The 27996-nt window shown below is 40.7% G+C and overlaps 1 protein-coding gene and 1 long non-coding RNA gene across 2 annotated transcripts; one reads left to right on the top strand and one right to left on the bottom strand.

The window, feature by feature from the left end:
• Window positions 1–35: 35 nt before the first annotated feature.
• Window positions 36–27461, bottom strand: LOC118366145 (mucin-19). Its single transcript, XM_052491609.1, has 43 exons — window positions 27330–27461; window positions 27108–27152; window positions 24362–24590; window positions 23534–23663; window positions 23319–23382; window positions 22354–22436; window positions 21945–22128; window positions 21672–21797; window positions 21355–21475; window positions 19623–19758; window positions 19432–19509; window positions 19121–19328; window positions 18778–18927; window positions 18377–18471; window positions 18082–18214; window positions 17088–17331; window positions 12914–12954; window positions 12706–12794; window positions 12408–12562; window positions 11717–11855; window positions 11441–11545; window positions 10947–11144; window positions 10481–10723; window positions 9971–10127; window positions 8049–8159; window positions 7676–7817; window positions 7526–7554; window positions 6917–7308; window positions 5358–6270; window positions 5010–5213; window positions 4551–4792; window positions 4166–4352; window positions 3848–4049; window positions 3469–3641; window positions 3149–3218; window positions 2916–3025; window positions 2083–2114; window positions 1828–1981; window positions 1681–1718; window positions 1471–1578; window positions 1342–1381; window positions 815–923; window positions 36–692 (listed from the first exon to the last, which is right to left on the bottom strand). The coding sequence occupies exons 1-43, from the start codon at window positions 27379–27381 to the stop codon at window positions 521–523; spliced, it is 6633 nt and encodes a 2210-aa protein (XP_052347569.1). The 5' UTR covers window positions 27382–27461; the 3' UTR covers window positions 36–520.
• Window positions 24648–25779, top strand: LOC118366148 (uncharacterized). Its single transcript, XR_004821894.2, has 2 exons — window positions 24648–25145; window positions 25280–25779. It is a non-coding gene; the product is annotated as an uncharacterized LOC118366148 (long non-coding RNA).
• Window positions 27462–27996: the final 535 nt, after the last annotated feature.

Genomic DNA, 27996 nt, shown 5'->3' with positions numbered 1-27996 from the left:
CGAAAGTCAACTGATTGTGATACGTAAACGGCTGCTCAGTGTCGAGGCTTCAGTACTTTATTGCAAATAAATCAGCAAAATCAAAGTGGTTACAGTTCTTGAAATAAACGTTTCAATAAAATAAGAAGATCACTTTCAAATTGGAGCTGCAGTCATTTAGCTGAAAAAGTGCTAAAAGTGCTGGGTTGATCATTAGAAGATGTCCTATGTGAAATAATATCTTCTGGAATAAAATCTTCTGGAATACATACGCAATCAACGATATGCTACACACAATGGTCCACTTCCTGCACTGGAACAGAGTATATGCAATATAGAAAAACCTATTACACCAAGGAAACATTAAGCCGCTGTTCTGCACAGTTTACCCTCAACACACCGACCAAGACAGTATTATAAGACGGTTGCAGAATCTAGAAAAAACATTGATTTGGCACATTTTCACCATCTTAATAACAGTTCAATATAGATTTTCTTTGGTTTGTGTGCATGTATATACGTTCAGAACACAAGGCAATGTTTACTGCAATGTACTGCACTTCTGGCACTCGCAGCTGGTAACATGTGCATACAGGTGTGGCATAACGGAGCCCCCAGTACAGGTCAGATTCATTGACTTCCTCTCATAACTCCTCACTCTGCAACACTCACACTTCTGTTCCAGTTGGAGAACACTGCGAGCAACAATCCATCTGAGGTTTAGAGAGAGGGAGGAGAAGAGAAGAGGACCAGACATTCACATTGTAGTTATGTCACACACTCTTATCCAGAGCAACGTACAGTAAGTGCATTAATCATCTCTGACCAGTCTTACCTTGTCTCTGTCCCACACTGGCCTTGACACATGGGCAGCTGTATTGTTGCTGTGCAGTTGTCTACAGTGATGTTCACACTAGAAACCCTGGTAGCACAGGTCTGGTTACCTGGGGTAGAGACAACGGAAGTGTGTGAGTGGGGAAAATGCATCAACCTCATGGTCATCACAGTTCTTTCTCTGAACTAAAGTGCTCTATGTTGAAAACTTTAACAATTGTTTTAACAGAGTACTGACAAACAAAATACTAAAATATTGTTTTTTTTTGTGAACTGACCCTTTAATACAGTTCAGAGTTACATTGTACATAATCATCCCTTGGAGCTATAAGCAATAGATACAAAGACTAGGAAACGTTATATTGTTGTTGATTTTCTAGTCTCTCCTTGCAGTGGAAATGTCCACAGTGAATAAGTGAACCACCTCAGTTCAACCACTAGATGTCCGGCCCTCCCTCTCTTCATGGTCAGTGTGACCAGATATGAACAAATACCTACAACACAGACTGGGGATAAGAGTTAGCTTACATGTGTAGCAGCAATGTTGTTCGTCCCATACTCTGTCCTCCTGGAAACAAAACAGTCGCATTGAGTTCCATACGTTGTGAGAAAAAAAAAAGATGTCTTCATAAATACATTTGAAAGAGCAGCGGGTACCTCTGAGCAGTACTGATGGGGACACACCCTTCTCACTGTCTGAGTGCCTTCTCTCGTACAGCTATAGGACTCACAAGGCAGGGCAAGGTCTGTCCATCTGTCTCCCACCTAACCAAACAGGCACATAGACATCAGATAAGAAGAGAAGCCAATGTGTACAAAGGTATTGTGTGTGTGTGTGTACACCCCCCTAAACATCTGGATGCTTACTTTATAGGTCCTTCCATTATAGTTACACGTCTTCTCAACTGCAAAGGAAAGTGAGGTCATGTGAGCACTAGGAAGGTGAGTGTATTTAGAAACGCCCTGTACATGCATCGTTATTATTATTATTCCGTATCAGATCCATTATCTTACCACAAGTCTGTTTGCCGCAGCAGCCGGTAACCAGGACTGAGTTCTGACTGCAGAGAGGTGGCGGGGGAGGGGAGGGGTTAGGTTGACACTCCTCGGTCTTGGTTTGGTTACTACACGTACACACCTGGCAGTTGGACTGCCATGTCTCCCCAAGCTGTGAAACAGAAGAACATTAATACTAAAAAGTACCAGTATATCAGCCCCCTGTAACAGAGCTGTAAATCATGGAGCCATGAAAGCACATGGACTTCTCACCTGCTTGTGTTCTCCCAGTGGACCCTTGCAGTCTGGAAGACATAATGAAGAGGTTTAACTTATAACACATAAAGCATCAGTATAGTATGCACGGTTGGGGTCAATTCCAATCGAATTGTTATTCACTCATGAAGCGGAGATTTTATGTTGAATTCAAATCGAATGTCAACAATCTGTTACACTGTTTGGACTGTTTGAATTGAAAAGCATAACATTTATGGAAGTGAATTGTAAAACAATATTTGTACATTTCCCAGTAAATTAAATGAATGCACAAAGTATGACAAAATGAATGCAGGATTTGTTTTAAATTCATTTCAATTTTGTATTTCTATATTACCAGTATAGCTAGGCTGTCTAAAGTGACGTGATCAGTCTGAAAGCCAGAAGTAATTGAATTTGAATGTGGAATTGTTGGGGATAATATTGAATTGGGAATTGAATTCATGTAATTTAACTTACAGTGGAATTGAGAGGAATTAAAGTATCTCTGAATTTAAAGTGACCTGGAATTAGAATTGAATTAAATGGAATTTACAGGGAGAGGGAATTGAATTACAAGAGGTGCACATTTATTTTTATTTTATTTATTTATATATTTTTTTTACCCCTAACACTGTCAAAGCTTGATGATTAGTTGATTATTTGAATCAACTGTGTAGTGCTAAGGCAAAACCCAAAATGTGCACCCCTTGGGGTCCCGAGGACCGAGTTTGGGAAACCCTGTCTTAGCATAACTCAGATGATCACAAGCTCAACTTCAACCTATACAAGTGGATTTCTCAAGTTTGGATTTGGCCCTAGGCTCAAAAGAGAATCCAAACTCCACTCACAGGGACACTCCGACACACAGATCGTCTTGTGCTCCTCCGCTCTGAACTGTCCTCTGAGACAGAAACATCCAGCCTTAACTTCCTCCTGTACTCTCCCTTGAACACGGACTCTGCAGAAAGAACGTGGAACACAGAAGACTCTTGAACTTTTTAGACACTTTTTAAAAATACATTTAGACATGTAAAATGTCCTCTGTTAAATAGTTAGGACACAGGGAGATGGATTCACTTACCCTCCGTGACAGTAGTCATCCAATTGACCTTGGCACTCTCTGTACGCCATCCCTGTTGGGCACCCAATAGCTGAAAAAAAGAAAATGAATTAGTGAAATGTTCTTTCTCTCTTCTTGTCTTTGTGTCTTAATGAATTTCCCCAGCATCAGTACACCATGATGGATGATAAAAAAAAAAATAATAATTAAAAAATATATATATATATATACACACAACTACATTTCTTAATTTTTTTTAAATCAACGCCTCAGCTGATTTTCCAAGCACCAATACACATTTCAGGAAGTTTTAGAAACTTTTTAAAAAAAAGTTAAATTACCACAGGTCCCGTTGGTGAGTTGTCTCCAGTTCACACAGATTCCTGCTTTCTTACACTCCTCAGCAGCCTGCTCCAGAGGAGAACAAGCCGTGTCGTTCCTACCACACGAATCAAACCTACAGTTCTTCTCCAGCTGGCTCAGATCCACCCGTCTACTGCAATCTGCAAAAACTCTGTAATGACACATACCAACAGACTCATCAACATACAGGAAAACCAATAGTTTTACAACACAACAAAATCAGTTTGTATGTTGCATGGTTTTGTCTCAGTATAATGTATAATGCTGTCGCAGCAACATTGAATGAAATGCCTCAGATTTTTGACCATTTGGGAGATCATCGTGTGAAATAAATCATATTGAATTGAATCGTCCTACGGGTGATGGAGAAGGTCACAGAGGGGGCTGCCAGGACAGCTGGTAGTATTGTTTGTAGGATGGCAAGGGATGTCCCTGGGAGCAGCGCTACACTCAGGCTTCAGAGGGTCCTCATAGATCCAGTCATAGGCGGTCTTATCACAGCAGCTGTCAGCTTCAGTCTCCCCACTTCTACGCACACAAGAGCTCCCACCGCACACACCTGCCAATGGCCAAAGATGTAAACGTAAGCTTGGTAACGAACCCATACATACACGAATGCACGCATGCATGCAGGCAGGCATACACGCACCACACACTTCCTTGTCTAATACAAACCGCATTGTCCTTGGGTGTTATTCAGGAAATGCTCCATGGCCAAGGTGACAGTCACAGTGTTGGATGGTGTGAGAGAGATATGTGAGCGTATCTCAGGGATGTATACAGACACCATATAGCCTGTCGTCTCAAACCTGATACCATTCTCCTCATAGGGAGGCTCAACGTTCTTCTGGTTCAGAGTAGACTAGGACAGAGAGGAGCAGAATGGTTTGAGTGAGTGAGATCTCAGAAAGATCACTATCAAGGCTATATATTCAAGAGTCAATCAATCAAAATGTGGAGACAACTGGAATGAATTAACAAATAATTTAATGAATGGAAGGACGGATGAATGAATCCCTAAACCAATCAATCAATAAATCAAGTTGAAGACCGGCAGTACCTTCACCCTGTACTCATCCGGTACAATGCTGACAGTGGCTGTGTTGTTCCGGTACTGCAGGATAATGCCTTTGGCACAGGAGCCGTCCAACTCGGGAATACAGAAGTAGTTGTCCACGCTAACAGTCAGATGGTGACGCAGCGTTTTCTCCTTGACCAGGATGTATGTACAATTATCCAGGAAGTCAAAGGTCACACCCTGGAAGGAGATGTAGTGAGGGTCTCCATAGAGGTTACAACGACCTGGGGGACAGGGGGAAATAAGAGTAGAGGGGCATAAGAGTAGAGGGGGAATAAGCGAGGAACTGACTTATAATAAGTGCATTCCCATAAGGGAGACAAAACTACGACATAAAAAGAGCAGATTTTGCAGGAAGTAAAACCCTCTTCAAAAACAAGATCCACGGATAGACAAACTCTAGCACTTCACACAAAGGAACAGACAGGCAGCCAGACTCACAATTACACTTCCAGTAGTCACAGCATCCGTCTGAGACACTGACCATCTGTCCCCTGGGGCACATGGTGGGGCGAACTGGATTCGGACAGGTGACCGAAGTCATCTCTATCTTCCCACCCGTACAAATCTTATTGAAGCAGTCTTCTGTCCACTTCTCTCCACACACCCATATCTTGTTCCTCTTCAGGTCTCTACACTCACAAACTGGAAACAAGGTGAAGATTTGACTTAAACATAGTGGAACAATTTCAACATCTATTTGTAAGGTCAGCATTAGTGTCGATTTTAGAGATAAACCTATGTCAACAATCCAAATTGGCAAAAATATATTTAAATATGTTGGCCTACTTGTACGTGTTGTAGACTCTGTAGATATTGTTGTTGACATTGTTGTTGGACCCGTAGATGTTGTCGATTCAGAGGTAGTGGGAGATGGTGTAGAGGAGGTTGTTGGTTGACTTGTGTACAGGGTTGTAGCTTCAGTCGATGGTCCTTCAGATGTTGCTTTGGTTGTCATTTCAGTAAAATGAGTTGGTTTGGTTGTCATTTCAGTAAAAGAAGTTGGTTCGGTTGTCATTTCAGTATGTGATGAAGTTGGTTCGGTTGTAGATGTTGGTTCAACATATTTGGTTGTAGAATATGAGAATGTAGTTGTGGGTTGTGTCGATGCTAATTTAGTTGTAGTTTCAATGTATGCTGTAGTTGCTTCTGCAGTAGTGGTTTGTCCGGCTGTAGTACTCAACAAATCTATAGCTCCTGTACTATGGTGAGTATTTGTAGTGTAAATGTTAGGTCCTGTAACTATTGTTGGGAATAGTGTGGTTGTATATTCAGGTGGGGTTCTTGTTGTTGTGGGTTGTTTAGGTGTGGTTGTAGGTTCAGGTGTAGTAGTCAGTATAGTTGTTGTAGCTTCAGGTGTAGTTCTCATTGTAGTTGATTGTGTAGCTGTTGTTGTGGGTTGTTTAGGTGTGGTTGTAGGTTCAGGTGAAGTAGTCAGTATAGTTGTTGTAGCTTCAGGTGTAGTTCTCATTGTAGTTGATTGTGTAGCTGTGGTTGTAGGTTCATATGTAGTAGTAGGTTGTTTAGGTGTGGTTGTAGGTTCATATGTAGTAGTAGGTTGTTTGGGTGTGGTTGTAGGTTCATATGTAGTAGTAGGTTGTTTAGGTGTGGTTGTAGGTTCATATGTAGTAGTAGGTTGTTTAGGTGTGGTTGTAGGTTCATATGTAGTAGTAGGTTGTTTGGGTGTGGTTGTAGGTTCAGGTGTAGTAGTTCAGTATAGTTGTTGTAGCTTCAGGTGTAGTTCTCATTGTAGTTGATTGTGTAGCTGTGGTTGTAGGTTCATATGTAGTAGTAGGTTGTTTAGGTGTGGTTGTAGGTTCATATGTAGTAGTAGGTTGTTTAGTTGGTTGTAGGTTCAGGTGTAGTTATCATTGTAGTTGATTGTGTAGCTGTGGTTGTAGGTTGTTTGGGTGTGGTTGTAGGTTCAGGTGTAGTAGTTGTTTAGTTGTTGTAGCTTCAGGTGGTGTAGTTCTCATTGTAGTTGATTGTGTAGCTGTGGTTGTAGGTTCATATGTAGTAGTAGGTTGTTTAGGTGTGGTTGTAGGTTCAGGTGTAGTAGTCAGTATAGTTGTTGTAGCTTCAGGTGTAGTTCTCATTGTAGTTGATTGTGTAGCTGTGGTTGTAGGTTCATATGTAGTAGTGGGTTGTGTAGCTGTGGTTGTAGGTTCAGGTGTAGTAGTGGGTTGTGTAGCTGTGGTTGTAGGTTCAGGTGTAGTAGTGGGTTGTGTAGCTGTGGTTGTAGGTTCAGGTGTAGTAGTGGGTTGTGTAGCTGTGGTTGTAGGTTCAGGTGTAGTAGTGGGTTGTGTAGCTGTGGTTGTAGGTTCAGGTGTAGTAGTGGGTTGTGTAGCTGTGGTTGTAGGTTCAGGCGTAGTAGTGGGTTGTGTAGCTGTGGTTGTAGGTTCAGGTGTAGTAGTGGGTTGTGTAGCTGTGGTTGTAGGTTCAGGTGTAGTAGTCAGTATAGTTGTTGTAGGTTCAGGTGTAGTTCTCATTGTAGTGGGTTGTGTAGCTGTGGTTGTAGGTTCAGGTGTAGTAGTGGGTTGTGTAGCTGTGGTTGTAGGTTCAGGTGTAGTAGTGGGTTGTGTAGCTGTGGTTGTAGGTTCAGGTGTAGTAGTGGGTTGTGTAGCTGTGGTTGTAGGTTCAGGTGTAGTAGTGGGTTGTGTAGCTGTGGTTGTAGGTTCAGGTGTAGTAGTGGGTTGTGTAGCTGTGGTTGTAGGTTCAGGTGTGGTGGTTTGATCAGGACCTAAAGAGGCAAATCACATAAATAGATGTGTTAATACCACATTGTGTTATTTCACCTTTATTTAACCAGGTCGGCCAGTTGAGAACAAGTTCTCATTTACAACTGCGACCTGCATTCCTGATAATATAATACTTGAATACAAGTCCGTCACAATTGTGATCAAAGTCTTAACTGATTTACAAATATGTTCATGTCGTCATAACTTATATCCACTTACCACAGTTAATACGTCCCTGTTCACAAGTGCTGTAGACAGAGAACACAGGAAAAGATCAGTTACCATTCTCCTGTATGTTACATTTATTTTCCCTTTCTCATTTCCTCACATAGGCCTACATGCACTGGTATACTGTAAATTGGTACTCACCATTTCTCAGTGGGCTTCCTGATAACTGTACCAGGTTCAACAGTAGTGTCGTTGGAATAACAGGTGCAGTTGTCCAAAGTGGAGCAACTCCTTCTGTTCTCATCATAGTATGGAGCCTCTGCCGGGCATCTCGGGTAGCAGCCTGCACACAGGCGTTAAGTTAGCGTTAAGGTCAACATCACTGTGAGGAGTAGATTCATCTCTCATGACAGATATAAACATACATGTACACTTAAACAGAATTATCTATTAGTGTACACAAGATTTGGTTCTGGGATCATAGCCTGGTGACAGGTCGGTTTGACAGCACAAACAGATCCAGGACCATGTTAGATGGATCAACCATTTCCATTAATTGAGTCAGTTCAGTTACCTTCCAGCTTGCCAGTGAAGAGGTTGTTCTTGCCACAGGTCTTGATCTGTCCACAGGGATCGTAGTGCCAGCTACTGTGGCCCTGCTCATTGTAGTAGTCGCAGTATACCGCTGTATGGGTAGGTAAGGGAATAGTTCATTTAAACACTGTTTCAATAACACATACATATACAGTTGAAGTCGGATGTTTACATACACCTTAGCCAACTACATTTAAACTCAGTTTTTCCACAACTCCTGACATTTAATCCTCGTAAAAACTGCCTGTCTTAGGTCATTTAGAATCACCACTTTATTTTAAGAATGTGAAATGTCAAAAATAATAGTAGAGAGAAGGATTGATTTCAGCTTTTATTTATTTCATCACATTCCCAGTGGGTCATAAGTTTACATACACTCAATTAGTATTTGGTAGCATTGCATTTAAATTGTTTAACACGGGTCAAATGGTTTGGGTTGACTTCCACAAGCTTCCCACAATAAGTTGGGTGAATTGTGGCCCATTCCTCCTGACAGAGCTGGTGTAACTGAGTCAGGTTTGTAGGCCTCCTTGCTCGCAGATGATTGTTCAGTTCTGCCCACACATTTTCTATGGGATTGAGGTCAGGGCTTTGTGATGGCCACTCCAATACCTTGACTTTGTTGCCCTTAAGCCATTTTGCCACAACTTTGGAAGTATGCTTGGGGTCATTGTCCATTTGGAAAATCCATTTGCGACCAAGCTTTAACTGCCTGACTGATGTCTCGAAATGTTGCTTCAATATATCTACATGATTTTCTTTCCTCATGATGCCATCTATTTTGTGATGTGCACTAGTCCCTCCTGCAGCAAAGCACCTCCACAACATGATGCTGACACCCCCTTACTCCACGGTTGGCTTGCATGCCTCCCCTCTTTCCTCCAAACATAACAGTGGTCATTATGGCCAAACAGTTTTATTTTTGTTTCATCAGACCAGAGGACATTTCTCCAAAAAGTACGATCTTTGTCCCCATGTGCAGCTGCAAACCGTAGTCTGGCTTTTTTTATGGCTATTTTGGAGAAGTAGCTTCTTCCTTTCTGAGCGGACTTTCAGGTTGTGTCGATATAGGACTTGGTTTGCTGTGGATATAGATACTTTTGTACCTGTTTCCTCCAGCATCTTCACAAGGTCCTTTCCTGGGTTTGAGTTTGATTTGCACTTTTCGCACCAAAGTACGTTAATCTCTAGGAGACAGAACGCGTCTCCTTCCTGAGCGGTATGACGGCTGCGTGGTCCCATGGTGTTTATACTTGCTTACTATTGTTTGTACAGATGAACGTGGTACCTTCAGGCATTTGGAAATTGCTCCCAAGGATGAACCAGTCTTGTGGAGGTCTACATTTTTTTTCTGAGGTCTTGGCTGATTTCTTTTGATGTTCCCATGATGTCAAGCAAAGAGGCACTGAGTTTGAAGGTAGGCCTTGAAATACATCCACAGGTACACCTCCAATTGACTCAAATGATGTCAATTAGGCTATCAGAAGCTTCCAAAGCCATGACATAATTTTATGGAATTTTCCAAGCTGTTTAAAGGCCCAGTCAACTTAGCATCTATAAACTTCTGACCCACTGGAATTGCGATTCAGTGAATTATAAGTGAAATAATCTGTCTGTAAACAATTGTTGGAAAAATGTTGTGTGTCATGCACAAAGTAGATGTCCTAACCGACTTGCCAAACCTATAGTTTGTTAACAAGACATGTGAAAAACGAGTTTTAATGACTCTAACCTAAGTGTATGTAAACTTCTGACTTCCACTGTAAGTAGCATTTCATTGAAAGACTATCCTGGGCAGGCTCATACATACTTTTAAAAAAAAACAATAAAGTGTGAGCATTACTTTTAAATGAAATACTGCATCAGCATTTAATCCTATTTGCATCAGTTGTGTTTACGTACGGCACATGTCTGGCGTTCTCCAGCGGACACACACGTCCTGGTCACTGCAGGCCTCAGCGTAGGCCGCCACGGACGTACAGAAACCCAAGAACTTCCCCTCAAACTCACAGGAGCACGACTCCAACACACAGGCCTGGTAGTAGGGCTCTGGGTCCACCTGGAGAACAAAGCAGAACATGTTAACGGAATGTCTCCTTAAATGTGTTACATAATTATATAATACATGCAATTTAGCAGATGCTTTTAGGGGTACGTAAACATTTAGAATATCTTGTACGAGTGTTTGTGGGAATCAAATCCACTATCTTGGCATTGAAAGCACCATAATCTACCAACTGAGCTACAAAGGACCCACATGTTTGGGGTGAACTATATCTCTTTAAGCCTACCTTTAAGTGGAGGTGTGTGATGTTTGGGGTAAACTAACCTTTTATAAGCGTACCTCTTTGGCAGTCCTTAATTAGAGGTGTTTAACATTTGGGGTGAACTGTCCTTTTAAGCGAACTTTACCTTCAAGTGGCAGTCCTTAAAGGTGTCTCCCCTGAGGATCATACAGCGTCTCTCGGCCCAGGCGGAGCAGTAAGAGTGGCGCTGGCACGGAAACACCTCATTGGTCACGTCAGAGCAGGGGGGTGTGGCCGTCTTCCAGCTGTTGCCGAAGGCGAGGGGGCTGGACACCACCGATGACCCACTTATCTGCAGGTCGTTCATCTCGTTGGAATCGAAGTTCCCGCAAAGTCCACACACTCGGTTCTGTGAAAGTACAGCTGATTAACTGATTACAACTTAATTAATAATAATCCAATTCATTTGTGAGTTACTAACTTAGGCAAGAGAGTTGTGCTAACTTAACCATAGCTTAATACTAAACAGTACTTAGTAGCTGTGAAATTATATTTCAGCAGTTGCAATGATCAACGAGCAATAGGGAAATCTTACAGGTTGCATCTTTAACGTCTCGATAGAGAGAACTCACCCTCCAACGGTCGTCCAGTATGACGGTAAGTTGGGTGTGTTTGTCCCAGATGAGGGTTAGTCCTCTAGAAGGCACTGAGATCATGATGTAGAGGCCCACAGTGTGGGTGGAGTACAGAGGCTCCGCCTCCAGAGAAGCCCATCCCCCTTGGAGCCGTCTCGTCACCTTCATTTCATTCAGAGTCAGAGTGACATTACCCTGAGAGAAAAGACAAACACCTCATTAAGGAAGTTAATAACGCTCCATACTACAGTCCTATTACCACAGGTATTCAGTAGAAAATTACTTGCCAAAAAAAAAGTCATTTTCATGCAAACTTTCTGATACGTATTTACATTATTCAATTCAATTAGTATTTACCTGGTGATCCCAAGTGGTGCTTAGTTCTACTTAACAAAACACATTCCAAACAAACAGAGGGGTAGTTCTATTTAATAATAATGGACTTCAAAAGCACGGCGTGACAGAGGAGAGAAGTGAGCTAAGTGTATTACCAGCAGGTCTAACACGATGGTCCGGGAACAGGTCAGAGCCTCGTCACAGCACGGGACACTCTCTACTTTGACAGAAAACGACCCAGCTTCCCTACCACAGCCATCCTATGAGAGAAGGAAGAAAACAGCAGAATTGTAGATGCTTTTTTTTTTTTAGAAACAGTACCATTAATTTCACAGCAGTATAGAAAATAAAATAAATATCTCTAACAAAATGAAGAACAATGCTTGATAACCCAATGAAAAGGTGATATCAGATTGGCTTCTGTGACTCACCTCCACTAATGTGTACTGACAGTTCCCATCGTAGCGGTACCATTTAGAGTCAAAGGTTTGATAGTGTCCGTTTCCATACACCAGGCATGTACCAGGGCATGGTTCATCTACACAGCTCCACTGGGCATGGCGGCAGGTGCTGGGAAGTGGATGGAGACAAACTTTTAGGGTGGTGATTCTGAACTTCCACTTCAGTATAATTTTTTGCTTAGTCATTGTATTGATGTAAATTTAAATTGGACCTTTATTTAACTAGGCAAGTCAGTTAAGAACAAATTCTTATTTTCAATGACGACCTAGGAACAGTGGGGTTAACTGCCTTGTTCAGGGGTAGAAAGACAGATTTGTACCTTGTCAGCTCGGGGATTTGATCTTGCAACCTTTCGGTTACTAGTCCAACACTCTAACCACTAGGCTACATGAAACATCAACTTAAGTAGAGGTTAGGATTCAAATGATGGATTACATTTCAGACAGTAAGTATAAAACACTATCTTTGCTTCAGCTCAGAATCAGACAAACACTTCCTGATGTTCGTTAGATATAATACACTACGTGGTGTGTTTGTTGGTTTGTTTGTCTTTAAAAATGGACAAATCCCCAAGTCGTACTGTGATACATTCACTCATGTATGTATCTGTAATTGATACACACTTCAGAAGTAGCAAGGCAACAGTTGTGGCTCACTCACCATGTTCTACAGTTGGTCTTGACACTCTGTCCTGCTTTGAACACTTTGCCGCTGTACTGACAGGTGCAGTTGTCCACAGTCACACACACACCCCTATGGTCTTCCAACTGGCCCCCTGGACAGTAACAGCCACTTGTACAATTCTGAACAGCACTCTGGGAACAACGAAGATGAGGGTCTCATTACAATTCAATGCTAATTGAATCAATGAACAGTTTTCAGTTCTACTTTTTGGGCTAGCATGAAATATTCACTTTTTATTACATTTTTTATGTTAACTCTAATTCTGTGAACTTACTGTTGGTTTGCTCAGACTGGCACATGTTTTTTGAGCTGTATCTATGGCAAATTGTGAGCAATGCACACAAACCTTCCCCTGGGTGCAACCTGAAACAGACAGTAGCATACAGTATTACATTTGAAGGCATATCAAACACACAAAAATACTGTAATAACATGTAAGAATTAGACCATCAAGAGGCTATTAAATAAAAATATATATTTACCACAATCTTCAGAGCACAGCAATTCTCCATCCTCACATTTGCTGCAAAAGAGTATAAAAAAGGTGGATGTAAGATGTTGGTGTATAGGCTGTCTGATCGTCATCAGTGATCAGGCCAACCACCGCTGTGTCATCAGCAAACGTAATGATGGTGTTGGAATCCTGCGCAGCCACACAGTTGTGGGTGAACAGGGAGTACAGGAGGGGACTAAGCACGTACCCCTGAGGGACGCCCATGTCGAGGGTCAGTGACGGATGTGTTGTTGCCTACCCTCAACACCTGGGGGTGGCCCATCTGGATGTCCAGGATCGAGTCAGTTGCAGAGGCAGGTGTTCAGTCCCAGGGTCCTGAGCTTAGTGATGAGCTTGGAAGACACTATGGTGTAGTCAATGAACAGCATTCTTACGTAGGTTTTCCTCTTTTCCAGGTGGGAGAGGGCAGTGTGGAGTGCAAGAGAGAGTTTGTCATCTGCGGATCTGTTGGGGCGGTATGCGAATTGGCCTGGGTCCAGGGTGTTTGGAATGATGGTGTTGATGTGAGCCATGACCAGTCTTTCAAAGCATTTCATGTGTACAGATGTGAGTACTATGGGGTGATAGTCATTTAGACAGATTACATTGGCGTTCTTGGGCACAGGGACTATGGTGGTCTGCTTGAAACATGTAGATATTACAGACCGTCAGGGAAAGGTTGAACATGTCAGTGAAGACATTTGCCAGCTGGTCAGCACATGCTCCGAGTACACATCCTGGTAATCTGTCTGGCCCCGCGGCCTTGACCCTTAAGCAGCTTAATTTTTTTCTTAATTCCCTGCGGAAATCTAATTAGCATGATACAAAAATCCGCATAAAAATCTGTCAGTTTAAGCTAGAGATCTGGGTTTTTTTGCATTGGAAGCGTCTCAATCCACCGTACTTCCACATTTGTGGTGAAAGATTACAACGCTCGACCGGTGTTTATCAGATCACGAGACATCCCAAAAATCGGTCTTCTCCATTTTGCGTCAAAAGACTTGTCTATAGTTGATACGGCTTATCTGACAAATTCTGTCTGTAGCGTTTAAACCTCTTGAGCTACACAACCCTCTGTGCAAAGGTGTGACTCACGAACATCTACAGTTGTTTTACTCTAAGACGCACACAGGCCTCAAGACTCATCTAAAGGTACCAGTTGAAAAAATGAATGGAAGTATACAGTATACAGAGACTGTTTATTGCCCAAAATATGGGGTTAAATGTTTCCTGATCTTTCTTATATATCTTTTTAGGAGAGACACTTCAGAACAAACTTCCTTTTGATATTTTTGCTGGGACTATCTGTTCCTTGTAGTGAATCTGTTATTCAATGTGTTTGTGTGGGCTAATAGCAGTAAGGACCAGAAAAAAGAACATGTATACTTCAAGGGGTCTTAAAATGTCAAATCAAATAGCTAAAGGATCCTTGGTATGACCTTAAAAATGACATATAGCTTAGTAGAAAGAAATGTGGAAGCCCATACACATCTGACGAGCGTTTGCAAGCCCTGCCTCATCTGATGAGTGTCAGATCCGACATAGTAGAATTCAACAATAGTCCCGTATTGATGTGTTGACAGTTTGATGGCTCGTTGGAGGTCGTAGCAGGATTTCTTATAAGCATCCAGATTAGTGTCCCGCTCTTGGAAAGCGGTAGCTCTAGCCTTTAGCTCAGTGCGGTTGTTGCCTGTATTCCATGGCTTCTGGTTGGGATATGTACGTAGGGTTAGATGTACAATGACTCGCAAAAAGTATTCACCCCCTTGCCATTGTTCCTATTTTGTTGCATTACAACCTGGAATTAAAATTGATTTTGGGGGAGTTTGTATCATTTGATTTACACAACATGCCGACCACTTTGAAGATGCTAAATCTTTTTTTGTTAAACAAACAAGAAATAAGACAAAAACTTAACCCCCTCCCCCCTCCCGTCAATACTTTGTAGAGACACCTTTTGCAGCAATTACAGCTGCAAATATCTTGGGGTATGTCTCGATAAAGCTTGGAACATCTAACCACTGGGATTTTTGCCCATTCTTCAAGGCAAAACTGCTCCAGCTCCTTCAAGCTAGATAGGTTCCGCTGGTGTACAGCAATCTTTAAGTCATACCACAGATACTCAAATGGATTGAGGTCTGGGCTTTGACAAGGCCATTCCAAGACATTTCAATAGATTTCCCCTTAAACCACTTCAGTGTTGTCATTGTCCTGCTGGAGGGTGAACCTCCGTCCCAGTCTCAAATATTTGGAAGACTGAAACAGGTATCCCTCAAGAATTTCCCTGTATTTAGCAGCATCCATCATTCCTTCAATTCTGACCAGTTTCCCAGACCCTGTTAATGAAAAACATGGTGTTCTCGGGGTGTTGAGAGATGTTTGGTTTGCGCCAGACATAGCGTTTCCTTGATGGCCAAAAAGCTCAATTTTAGTCTCATCTGACCAGAGTACCTTCTTCCATATGTTTGGGGAGTCTCCCACATGTCTTTTGATGAACACCAAAAGTGTTTGCTTATATTTTTCTTTTAAAAAATTGCTTTTTTCTGGCCACTCTTCCGTAAAGGCCAGCTTTGGAGTGTACGACTTAAAGTGGTCTTATGAACAGCTCCTTCGGGGATATTTTTGGTCTCTTTGTTGCCTCTCTGATTAATGCCCTCCTTGCCTGGTCCGTGAGTTTTGGTGGACGGCCCGCTCTTGGCAGGTTTGTTGTGGTGCCATATTTTTTGCATTTTTTAATAATGGATTTAATGGTGCTCCGTGGGATGTTCAAAGTTTCTGATATTTTTTTATAACTCAACTCTGATCTGTACTTCTCCACAACTTTGTTCATGGCATCGCTTGCTTGGTGGTGCCTCTTGCTTAGTGGTGTTGCAGACTCTGGGCCTTTCAGAACAGGTGTATATGTACAGCAGGTCAGCCACCAGGGGGAGACTGGTCGAGGCCTGGTGACAGACGGAGTATACACCACGAGGCGATGGCTCCATCTGCTGGACGTTCCAGGGCTGGACGGGCTCTCCGCCCAGGACTAATTGGGGCTGATTGCTCACCAGCTGTACAAGCCCCATAAGGCTGCCAGAAGGGCAGCACACAGGAGAGGACTGGGGGAAGTAAGGTCACTTCTGTGTAGTTGGAGACGGTGCCTGAGCGAAGACAATACACTGAGATCATGTGACCGATCATGTGACACTTAGATTGCACACAGGTGGACTTTATTTAACTAATAATGTGACTTCTGAAGGCAATTGGTTGCACCAGATCTTATTTAGCGGCTTCATAGCACAGGGGGTGAATACATAAGCACGCACCACTTTTTCATCTTTTATTTTTCATCTTTTATTTTATTATTTAAGTACTTTTTTTCACTTCACCAATTTGGACTATTTTTTTGAATGTCCATTACATGAATTCCAAATAAACATCTGTTTAAATGACACATTGTAAATGCAAAAAAATAGGAAAAACACCAAGGGGGATGAATATTTTTGCAAGGTAATGTATACAGCCACATACTAGGGGAGAAGTGAATGGGAACTGTAGAGTTCCCGTATGTGAATTCTTGCCCGATCTGCATTCTTTAAAAGCTGTTCACCACTGGAACCAACTACCAGAAAACTAAAAATGCTGACTATAGTGTCAGTGCTTTTACACAAAAAGCGGTATAAAGAAGAGCAGGTTTGTAACCACTTTTACAAACCTTTTTCTTTGCTGTTTGTTTTTGATTTTGTTGCTGTTTTTTACAACTCATGGTTCCAAAAGCAATGTGTCCAATTATTATTACGTGCAATATCTTGACTTTGGTCTGTAAACGTATCTGTATATCCTGACCTCTGTTTTTGTTATTATTCCTAAGAAGAACACAAAAATGTGTCTGTTTCTATGTTGTCTGTTCGTATATATAATGTATTTTCTTTGTTATATGTTACCATGCCGGGGACTGCAGATGGAAATTAGCTGTTGAATAAATCTGGTCCAACGCGTCTTTTCTCAAGTGTACTGAGACTTATGGTTTGCCGTTCAAATAAAAGTAATAACGATAATACCAACAAACCGTAGCAAGTTCTGTAATAGGATCTCCTGTTTTTTTTTGTGCAAGAGTCTAATGATTTATGCCGACACTGTCATCTGTAATGACACCTCCATAGCTGTATGTAAGAGGAACTCACCACTGTCGTCCATCGATGGCAACAGGTCCTGGTGGTGTGACTCCTCCCTGATGGTGACATGGACACTGGGCCTTCGGGGTACAGGTGAGCTCCCCGGTCAGATGAGTGCCCTCCAGGCAGCCACAGCCCTCCACAGGTGCATCCTCCACCCCACACCTGGGGTCTGGCCGGGATAGGGAGAGACAGGTGCTGTTGCACGCCTGCATTTCGTAGTCAAACCTCTGATTGTTCTCACACGGTACCGCTGGAAATCCAAAATGACATTCATGTTAAACATTTACAGAAAATGGCAGAAATATTGGTCAGAGAGAAATCCAAAATGACATTCATGTTAAACATTTACAGAAAATGGCAGAAATATTGGTCAGAGAGAAATCCAAAATGACATTCATGTTAAACATTTACAGAAAATGGCAGAAATATTGGTCAGAGAGAAATCCAAACCAGTTTAATTGGAATGAATGGCAGTAGAGAAGCAGTTGCTGCATTTCCTGCTTTTACTTATGCAGGGAAATAAAAGTAACGTGATACAGTATATCAGAAATTGTGTAATATAATTATTGTCAATCTAAAATATTGTCTTGTAAATACAGTGTACACAGGTTTTATACCAATTTTCTGTATAAATAGCCTAGAAAATATATTTTGCCAGACAATACATTCCTCAATGTTTGTTTTCTTGGAAAGCTGTTATTATATGATACAATATCAGTACTTGTTTGCATTTACAACTTGTCTAAGTCCTATTAAACTCATTTCAGCCAGTGTATGGCTGTGGATTGACTTGCATTGTTTGTATGGAATGAAAATTAGAAACATTATTGGAATCATTCCACCTAACAAACATACTGTGCAAATAATATTCAAATATATTGTTTTACACAATATGGTATCACAGCACTGGCTTACCAAAATGTCTGACCTTTTATACCGTCATAAGAAGCTTCATGTCCATTCTAGTCGTCCAATTGCTAATTCTATGGGTGTTACTCACTGCAGTTGGTGGCCCTTCTCCAGTCACCCACTGTGATGCCCTGGTTGGCACAGGCTTTGGCATAATTTGCCAGGGCCACACACAAACACTGCTGCAGCCCAGTTCCACAGGTACACGTTCTCTGGATACAAGCCTGCAAAACATGAAGTCACAAATGATTACAAAACATTGTTACATCATCATTTCCTCGTTAAATTACAAGGTAAATACCAATTCAAAAATATGTATTCTTGTTTGACCTTAATCAATGTATAAAAAGTTCTCAAGATTTTGTTTGGTATTAGTTGATCCTTGCCTTGTGGTAATTGTCAGTAGGCACGTGATCGTAGCACTTGGCGAAAATCCCACCGGGGTCTCTCAAGGTGTGACACTTCTCGTCTGCAAATATTTCTGAGAGGTAATAGTCCATAGGTTAGAGTTAGAAGCACAAAAACAGAATTAGGACCCCCCACATTTCTACACAATGTCGTATTGCAAGAGGCATTCACGTTCCCCCTAATTCTTAAATGTCATGTAGACAATGTAATGTACCAACAAAGAGCGATAAAACTATGTCAAGGGGAAACACATTGTCACCACATGCATTGTTTTCATGAAGCTATTCAAACAAACAGATTCATTTCCTTCATAGGAAAACCTACTGAACACATGTGAGGACCTATTTTGTAAGTCATGAAGCCTTCAGAGGGACTTTACCGTTGTCGGTGTTGATACAGACTTTGGGTATGTTAACGGGACAGTCCCCTACACTCCAGGACAGCGCAAACGGTTCCGCTGCATTTTCTACGATACCACTGCTTGTGGTGAAATCATCAGTGGTATCGGTGTTGTAGTTTCCACAAAGTCCTAGTAAAAAAAAGGAACGTTACCACTTTATTTTACAGTACAGAAATGAGCAGATACATGACATCATTTGTTTGTTTGTTCACAGGATTCAGTCAATGTGACTTAACTACTGATATGACAATGATAATGATGACGATACATAGCGATAATACGTATATCATGCAGAACCATTGTCACGATGAAAGCAAAGTACCTTCTGGCTCCCCTACTTCACTCTGTGGTAGTGTGATATAGAGCTGGAGGTCTGGAGACGTCTGTACTTGCATCTTCATGCCAAAGGATGTCAATACCTGGACATACATGGATGACTGCCAGAACACCATGGCGTTGTCTGACTGATGTAGCTCTCGGATTTCCTCTTTCTCAAACTGTACACTGTTGTGAGAGAATCTGTAGTTATTCTGTAATTGGCAAACAAAAAAAGTGCTTTAGATGTTGTTGATCATCATAAAGAGACGTTGAATGTAAAAGGGGAAGCAAAGGTTACAAGCAGACAAACTGTACCTGGTAAATCTGAAGAAACACGTTTTGGATGGAGGACGTCGTCTCAGAAAAATGTATGGATATCGTCCAATTAAAACCCTGTTTTATTTCATTCATAAAGAATAAGGGAAGTTAGTACTTTAGGTGAAAGTACTGTATGAGTACAACTCAAAACTACCATCGTGCTGTGAGATTAAAATCTATTGATTTACCTTGGAGGCCATGTATGTGCATTTACCAGGAAGGGTATACTGTTTCCCATCGAACGTGGTCACAAACTGCCCTTCAATCACACACCTACTAGGGCAGCTGTTCTGAGAGCATATCCACTTGCCATTGTAGCACATACTGTGGAGAAATAAATTAGTATCATGTTACATTTTGATCAGGACGATATCAATAAGTGGACAAATTCAATGAGAAGTCTGGCTAGTTCACAAATAGCATCCTTTTCAACACACAGTACCTTCGGAAAGTATTCAGACCCCTTGACTTTTTCCACATTTTCTTAGGTTACAGACTTACTCTAAAATGTGTTAATTTGTTTTTTTTCCTTTATCCATCTACACACAATACCCCATAATGACAAAGCAAAAACACTTTAGAAATGTTTGATCATTTATATATATAAAAAGACATATCACATTTACATAAGTATCCAGACACTTTACTCAGTACTTTATTGAAGCACCTTTGGCAGCAATTACATCCTCGAGTCATCTAGGGTATGACGCTACAAGCGTGGCACACCTGTATTTGGAGTTTTTCCCATTCTTCTCTGCAGATCCTCTCAATCTCTGTCAGGTTGGATGGGCAGAGTCACTGCACAGCTATTTTCAAGTCTCTCCAGAGATGTTCGAACAGGCTCAAGTCCGGGCTCTGGCAGGCCACTCGATCCTGACTAGTCTCCCAGTCTCGGCCGCTGAAAAACACACCTACAGCATGATTCTGCCACCACCATGCTTCACCGTAGGGATGGTCCCAGGTTTCCTCCAGACGTGACATTTGGCATTCTTGTTTTCATCAGACCAGAAAATCTTGTTTCTCATGGTCTGAGAGTCTTTAGGTGCCTTTTGGCAAACTCCAAGCGGGCTGTCATGTGCCTTTTACTGAGTATTGGCTTCCGTCTGGCTACTACCATAAAGGCCTGATTGATGGAGTGCTGCAGAGATGGTTGTCCTTCTGGAAGGTTCTCCCATATCCATAGAGGAACTCTTGAGCTCTGTCAGTGACCATTAGATTCTTGGTCACCTGCCTGACCAAGGCCCTTCTCTACCGATTGCTCAGTTTGGCTGGGCGGCCAGCTCTAGGAAGAGTGTTGGTGGTTCCAAACTTCTTTCATTTAAGAACAATGGAGTTGTTGGGGATCTTCAATGCTGCAGAAATGTTTTGGTACCCTTCCCCAGATCTGTGCCTCGACACAATCCTGTCTTGGCGCTCTATGGACAATTCCTTCCACCTCATGGCTTGGTTTTTGCTCTGACGTGCGCTGTCAACTGTGGGACCGTATATAGACAGGTGTGTGCCTTTCCAAATGATGTCCAATTGAATTTACCCCAGGCGGACTCCAATCAAGTTTTAGAAACATCTCAAAGATGATTCATGGAAACAGGATGCACCTGAGCTCAATTTCGAGTCTCATAGCAAAGGTTTTGAATACTTATGTAAATAAAATATTTCAGTTGTTTTTTTAAATGTAATACATTTGCAAACATTTCTTAAAACCCGTTTTTACTTTGTCATTATGGGCTATTATGTGTAGATTGTTGCGTATTTGTATTTATTTATTTAATTTTAGAATAAGGCTGTAATGTAACGAAATATGGAAAAAGTCAAGGGGTCTGAATACTTTCTGAAGGCATTGCATACTCTAGTGCAATACTTTTGACTAAAACCACATAGTGCTCTTGTCCAAAATAGACTCATGAGTTCTGATTCTCTCACCAGGTCTGGCATTTAGTTCTGCGTTCTTCCCTCGGTGCATAGTTCCTCCCGGCATACACACACGGGCAGGCTGACTCACTGACACAGTAATGGCCCTCTGCTCGATCGTTCAATACCTGCCCTGAAACATAGCCATTTAAAACCCTCATCAACCTTATGTGATTGTAACACTAAAGATAATGTTTAAAATGGTCTCCCGGCAGATTGCTTAATATGTGAGGGTCATTTTAAAAGCAGTGCAGATCTGCTTGCTAAAACATTGTCTGCTCAGTTACAATTCATATTTTTAAGAAACCTTATGACAGTGTAAGGCCTACCTTGGGGGCAGACACAGGTGCTGGTGATGTCCTGATTATTGGTTCTCGGTGCTGGGTTGGAACAGGTGGGAACAAACGCATCACCCTGCTCCTCAAAGTGTAGTTCTCCTGGGCAACTGAACTCAGCTGTTTCGCAACAGACAGACACACAAGTCTTTCAGAATTTGTTAAAGACCAAATCACTTTAACAAGATGAATAGTCATTATAATGTGTTACAACTGTTCGTAACATCTTTATAAACTAACAGCTTTTTTCTGAACTGATTTACTTACGACATTTTGTCAAGGTCCTCCAAGCGTGGCTGGTCTGACACCGATGGCCAATTTCTTTGTAGAACGCACATCCTACATAAAGCTCTTTTTCATATCCGTAAATATTCTCTTGACAAAGAATGATGTATTTGCTTGTGTTAGCCTGCAGACATTCAACGTAGTTGGAGAGGAACGTCTGACAGACCTATTACGTAACACATAATACATACAGTACATCATACTGTAAAACACTAGTGCAGACTTCAAAACAATATAACCTACGTTACAGCAACATGGCATTATCTATATAGAAATATTAACATCAAGGCTTGCCAGAAAATTATAGGGTTCTATGTCTTAGATCCATTCATTACCATTCACCAGAAGTCTAGTGTTAAAAAAGAAGAAATGCATAATTCAGGAAATGTACCGTGCTCTTAGTGCGTAGGGAGTCCATGGTCTGGCACCCGGCCTCTGAATGAACACTCTTTGCGATCAATTGCTGACGGTCATCTAATTTGGCAGGAAAATATAGAGTAGTTAGTACACTGAAGTGTAGTTAAAGTGCAGTTTACAGCAAGAAGTGTAGTTAGCGCACAGCTAACAGCAAGAAGTGTAGTTAGCACCCAGACAATTGATATTCAAGAGGCTGTTCACTGTATTTTTCTCCATACTGCATTTTGCAGATTACTTAGACAATCCATATCTACAATTCAACATGATATAGAGTATATATATACACACATATATATATACTGTATATCATGTATATATATACTCTACCAGTACACAGTACCAGTCAAAAGTTTGGCCACACCTACAGTACTCATTCAAGGGTTTTTCTTTATTTTTACTATTTTTACTATTCTACATTGCAGAATAATAGTGAAGACATCAAAACCATGAAATAACACACATGGAATCATGTAGTAACCAAAAAAGTGTTAAACAAATCAAAGCATATTTGAGATTTTAGATTCTTAACAATCAGCCGACCTCAACCCAATTGAGATGGTTTGGGATGAGTTGGACCGCAGAGTGAAGGAAAAGAGCCAACAAGTGATCCGCATATGTGAGAACTCCTTCAAGACTGTTGGAAAAGCATTCCAGGTGAAGCTGGTTGAGAGAATGCCAAGAGTGTGCAAAGCTGTCATCAAGGCAAAGGGTGGCTACTTTGAAGAATCTCAAATATAAAATATATTTTGATTTGTTTAACGCTTTTTATTTCACTACATGATTCCATATGTGTTATTTCATAATATTGATGTCTTCACTATTATTCTACAATGTAGAAAATAGTACAAATAAAGAAAAACCCTTGAATGAGTAGGTGTTTTGACTGTTACTGTATATATTTAGAAGAGGTATAAAAAATATGTTTATAAGGTAATTGACCTGGTATATCTGGTCGTCCACAGAGTCCAGTCATTCCAGGGACTAGCTCCTGCTCCAGTTTCACCTGTTAGAGGACAGACCAGGGACCAGTCAATCAATCATGTATTAATAGGTCATCTCGGCACCAGGAACCTAATCAAATTTGTTAAGGATAGCATGAGAGAATAAATAATAGGTAACAACAATGTATTTGAAGCTGTTCATGGATCACTCACCCAGAGAGAGTCGATGCCCACGCCCACACTGCTCCAGATGACAGACAGAGGTAGAACAGTGCTCCTCAGCTTGGTGTTGGTACCGTACTGGAACACATGTTGATAGGTGTGGTCGTAGGGAAGGGACACCCTGTGACAAACACGTCATAGTCAATCGTCATCAACCATCATCATCATCATCCTCTTCCTCAATGCCAAGTAGGTTAATGATTATTTTAGACTGTATATTTTGTTGGTGTGAAGAAAAGGGCAGGACAATCTAGCTAATATTTGGTGAAATATCTAATTAATAACTTGGTCGTGCTCGAGCTCTGAGATTAATGATGTCTGTAACTGCATTACGCAATAGACTATATATAGTAAGATCACCTTGGTGCATGTGAAGGTAACCAGATTCATCCATTCATTAATTCCATTTGGAGCTAGCAGCTTATGTAAGATAATTACAGTTACAAGTCATCCCAGACGTCAAAAAACTGTGAAGGACAGACATTTCCCTATTCAATGTCATCACTTGCTTTGAAGTAATAGTGTAATTGGCAGCATCACAGGCCACGATTAAGACCATTGGATTAAAAATCACATTCAACACAGGATACATACAGTATATCCAGCGAACATGTTTTGAATCCAGCTTTACAGTTAACTTGATCAGGATCTTGAAGACCCACTCCAGAACTGTGTTATGCATGATTTTATATGAAAAGTGACTATATCTGGATCTTTGCAACTACCCCTTTATGTGTTATATATTTTTTACGAGTAAATCATTAGACATAATTTAACAGAATTAAAATAGAATAAAATAGAGTAAATAAAAACACAAACATTCTCTGCTCGACGAAGATGGTTCCATTGTACAGAATCCGGGTCTGGATCTTGTTGACGTTGATCTCGACATATTCCAGCAGGCCGTTTTCACCTCGACGCACGGTGATGTCACAGTCCACCCGGTTGTGAGTAAAACGTGTCAGCGTGAAGGGACAGGTGGAGTGGACGTAGAATACGGTTCCGTTGAACATCTGGACGACTCCACTGCCAAAGGTCTTACACACATCTGGCAACAAACAGAGACGAGTCAAAAGTCTGCTGCAGTAATAAATCCACATAGAAAAACTGAATTTAAAGGGAAACTCCGTCACTTTTCAACCTTTTCAATTGTCTTGAACATTTAAGTTGAGTAGAGTTCAGTAGCGTTAATGTTATGTACGCATTAGATATAATTTCATTTCCAAAGCTATTGTTAAATAATCTTTGCTAGCCAAGCAATGTGTTGCTTGCTACAGTGGTTCTTCCTTTAAATGTTTTGAGTTTATGCCGCAACCGTTTGGCAACAATGGCTGACACTTAAATAATGTGCAATTTAATTCTCTGGCACCCCGCAAGCTGTGCTATTGTACGTAACCAAACGGTTGGGGCATAAACTCAAAACTTTTAAAGGAAGAACCACTGTAGCTAGCTAACCTAGCTAGCTTTAGTGAGGGTTGGGTGTCTCTGATAGAACTGGCTAGCTAGCTGGATTATTTCTAGCAAAATATAATCAAAATGTTCCCTCCTGCAGTAGATTGTTCTGGTCTGGCACCTCAGCTGCCTATGGACAGACCCAGTCAACGTATGTCGTCTTTTGTATCATTTGTTTATCTAGTTCAGAGTGAAATTAAAATATGTTCATGAAAATGAACCCCTTATTTATTCTTAATCTTGTGTGGAATTGTTTCTCTGACTCTGTCTCTTCATTCTCCACAGGGTAACTGTCAACTTGCGAGTCGGAAAATGAATACTGGAGGTGAAGGAATCTGCATTGTTAGTATACATGTGCTGCCATCCTGTTAGAAGATAACAGATTATTTTATTACAATGGTTAAATTGGATTTTCATTGTGTTCAATGGTGTTATTTGCCCCCTAGTGGCGCTTTCTGGTACTTAGAAAGTCAACGCAAACAGGAAGTACAGAATTTGTTTTGCACGCATAGAAGCAGCTACAAACAACGCTACGGTGCAGGTCTTTCAATGTAGTTATTTCTTGTCACGCTTCAGCCTTGGAAAAATATTTGTTTGTAAGTTCGATTCAAGCATTTAGCTAATGATGATAATCTTGTTATTGATAGAGTTTCTTACATATCAATGTTGGTTGCATTTACTCACAAATTGCAATGCCTTTTGTGTATGTCGTTAGCTGTATTACTTTGCTCATGCGTCATGCAAACGAATTGTAAAATATACAATACTGTAGTTTTGTTACTGTTTTTAGTGTAATATGCTTTGTTATTCTACATAGATGGTTATACATTATTAGAGTAATGAAAGGAGCAATTACCATATGGTTAACAATTAGCTATATGGTTTGGCATCATGCCAGATGCATGGTACCTTAGCGCGTGCTTTGTATTCATGCAACTTCAAATGTTTAATGTACATCTACAGTATGTCGGTGTGAATTGAACACTAAAGTATATTCTTTTCTGTATTTTGCAGTTTCACAACATAAACGTTTTCAATATATTCGTTCAAGAAAAGTCACGCCTTGGGAGTTTTATTGAAGACTTAGTTGTTAGCTATCTGTCTAGTTTTGCATGGGAACGCAACTCAAGGGCAGAATAATACATTTTGATGTTAAAACACATCATTTTCAAATACAGATGTTAAGTGCACAGAGGTCATTTGTACGTTATATTTTATATTTCAGATGCGAGCTTCCAGTGACAATTCAACAATGGACCAAGTTATTTCAGCAACAACAAAAAAAAAGGATTATTGAAGCACTCCTTGTCCATCATGCTATTGTGATTTTGTGCTGAACTTTGTAGTTTTATGCATTGTATTTTAATGTAGTCTAGCTACAGTATGTAAGGTAAAAAGCTACATTTTCCATTAATTAAATTACATGGTAACATATATTTATGAAATACTTTTGGGAATATATTTTACTAGCTACCACAGCATGCTGTCAAAATGTATTTCCACACCACTTACTTAAATATATAAATATACATGCAGAAATATAAAAAATTGCCAATTTTGTAACATGTCAATATATTTATGTGCATGTAAATATAAAGCTTAAACATATCTTTAGATATTTATCATTTACATATGTATAATTAAATACATTGACATACAGATTGTTAATAAATTTGTCTATACATTTTGTTTCAGTATGAGCAATCTAAAGTTTTAAAAACAGTGATTTTCAAGTACTAAGAGATTCATGAGGACGCGGGAGGCAAGAAAGGTTTTGAAACTTTTCTTACTTGTGATTCTACCTTGTGAAGCATTTTTGAAGACCTTTCTTCTTACAGTTATCTTTTTAACCACAGATCATAGAAACGTATCGTTTTCACATATGTAGACTGGTTTGGTGCTGGAGTTAATGAATATGAGGTTGAAAAGTGTTGGAGTTGCCCCTTTATGGGCCGGTTTCCCAGATGCGGATTAAGTCTTGTCCAGGACTAAAATTCATTCTCAATGGAGATTCTCCTATAAAAGAGCTTTTTAGTACATGACGAGGCTTGATCTGTGTCTGGGAAAGTGGCCTTCTATGTATATGTAATGTAGAGGAAGGTACTTTACTTACTTTGATGCATATCAGAGGTTGAAACAGAACCAACTGGGCCTAGAACTAGAAATAACAAAATATGAATATGCCAGCCAATCCATATACAAACTAGAGTACAATTCTGTACAGTAATAACTCCTTTTACTATATATACCTTTTCAGTGGGGACAAGCAGTTAACCCAGATAAAAATGCATAAAGAAACTAATCACAGTCAAGTTTCAAAGAACACCTACTGTACCTGAGACAAGAGAAAGTAAGACAGCTACCAGAGTCCACCCTGGAGGAACCATGCTGCCTAGCTCACCAGTCTTAATGAGAGATGGAGAGAGAGAGAGAGACAGTGTGACAGAACCACAGGACAATTCACTGAGCTGCCCTTATCTCTGGTCTTTTATACCCTTCTCTGAACCACCTGCATTGAAAAGACCAGGAAATAAACCGATATGCAGGAAATGTTTTAGCTGGAAAGGGATTGCTATTAACTCTATAGGGACTCGTTGAGGAAATGAGTTGATTGTTTAATATTAGGTTTTTCTGAGGAATTTTTAACTAATGACATCCAATCCTTTATCAGGGCCCGTGTTCAGTAAAATAACATTGTTGAACTTTCATGAATAGAGCTGATACAATGCCTTATTCTACATGCCAGAGAGGGGTGTTTGTTCTAGCTGAACGTTGCACAACATTGTGTCCTCCAGCTGAACACATGGAGCGTTGTCAGTGCCAACATAAATGGTATTTTGAATTCCATAATTTTGAATTTCTATTATGGTATTGAAATTGAATGTAACATTTTATATTATAACTTTAGTGCCTTGTTGCAAACAGGGTGCATGTTTTGGAATATCTTTCTTCTGTACAGGCTCCCATTTTTACAATCTGTCAATTGGGTTAGTATTGTGGAG

Source organism: Oncorhynchus keta, chromosome 33, assembly GCF_023373465.1.
Source record: "Oncorhynchus keta strain PuntledgeMale-10-30-2019 chromosome 33, Oket_V2, whole genome shotgun sequence".
In the NCBI taxonomy this organism is placed as follows: Eukaryota; Metazoa; Chordata; class Actinopteri; order Salmoniformes; family Salmonidae; genus Oncorhynchus; species Oncorhynchus keta.
Note: the sequence above shows the minus strand (reverse complement) of the source record. Positions and strands in the feature narration are given on the sequence as shown.

Bases quoted from the DNA above. Each gene is read 5' to 3' on its own strand.
- LOC118366145 (XM_052491609.1), bottom strand. From the start codon at position 27,381: ATGGTTCCTCCAGGGTGGACTCTGGTAGCTGTCTTACTTTCTCTTGTC. The intron at 18,472-18,777 runs GTAAAGTCCCTC...ATTACCTCTCAG, and splicing joins CTGTATCAACACCGACAACG to AAATATTTGCAGACGAGAAG. The intron at 924-1,341 runs GTAAGCTAACTC...TCTCTACCCCAG, and splicing joins ACAACATTGCTGCTACACAT to GTAACCAGACCTGTGCTACC.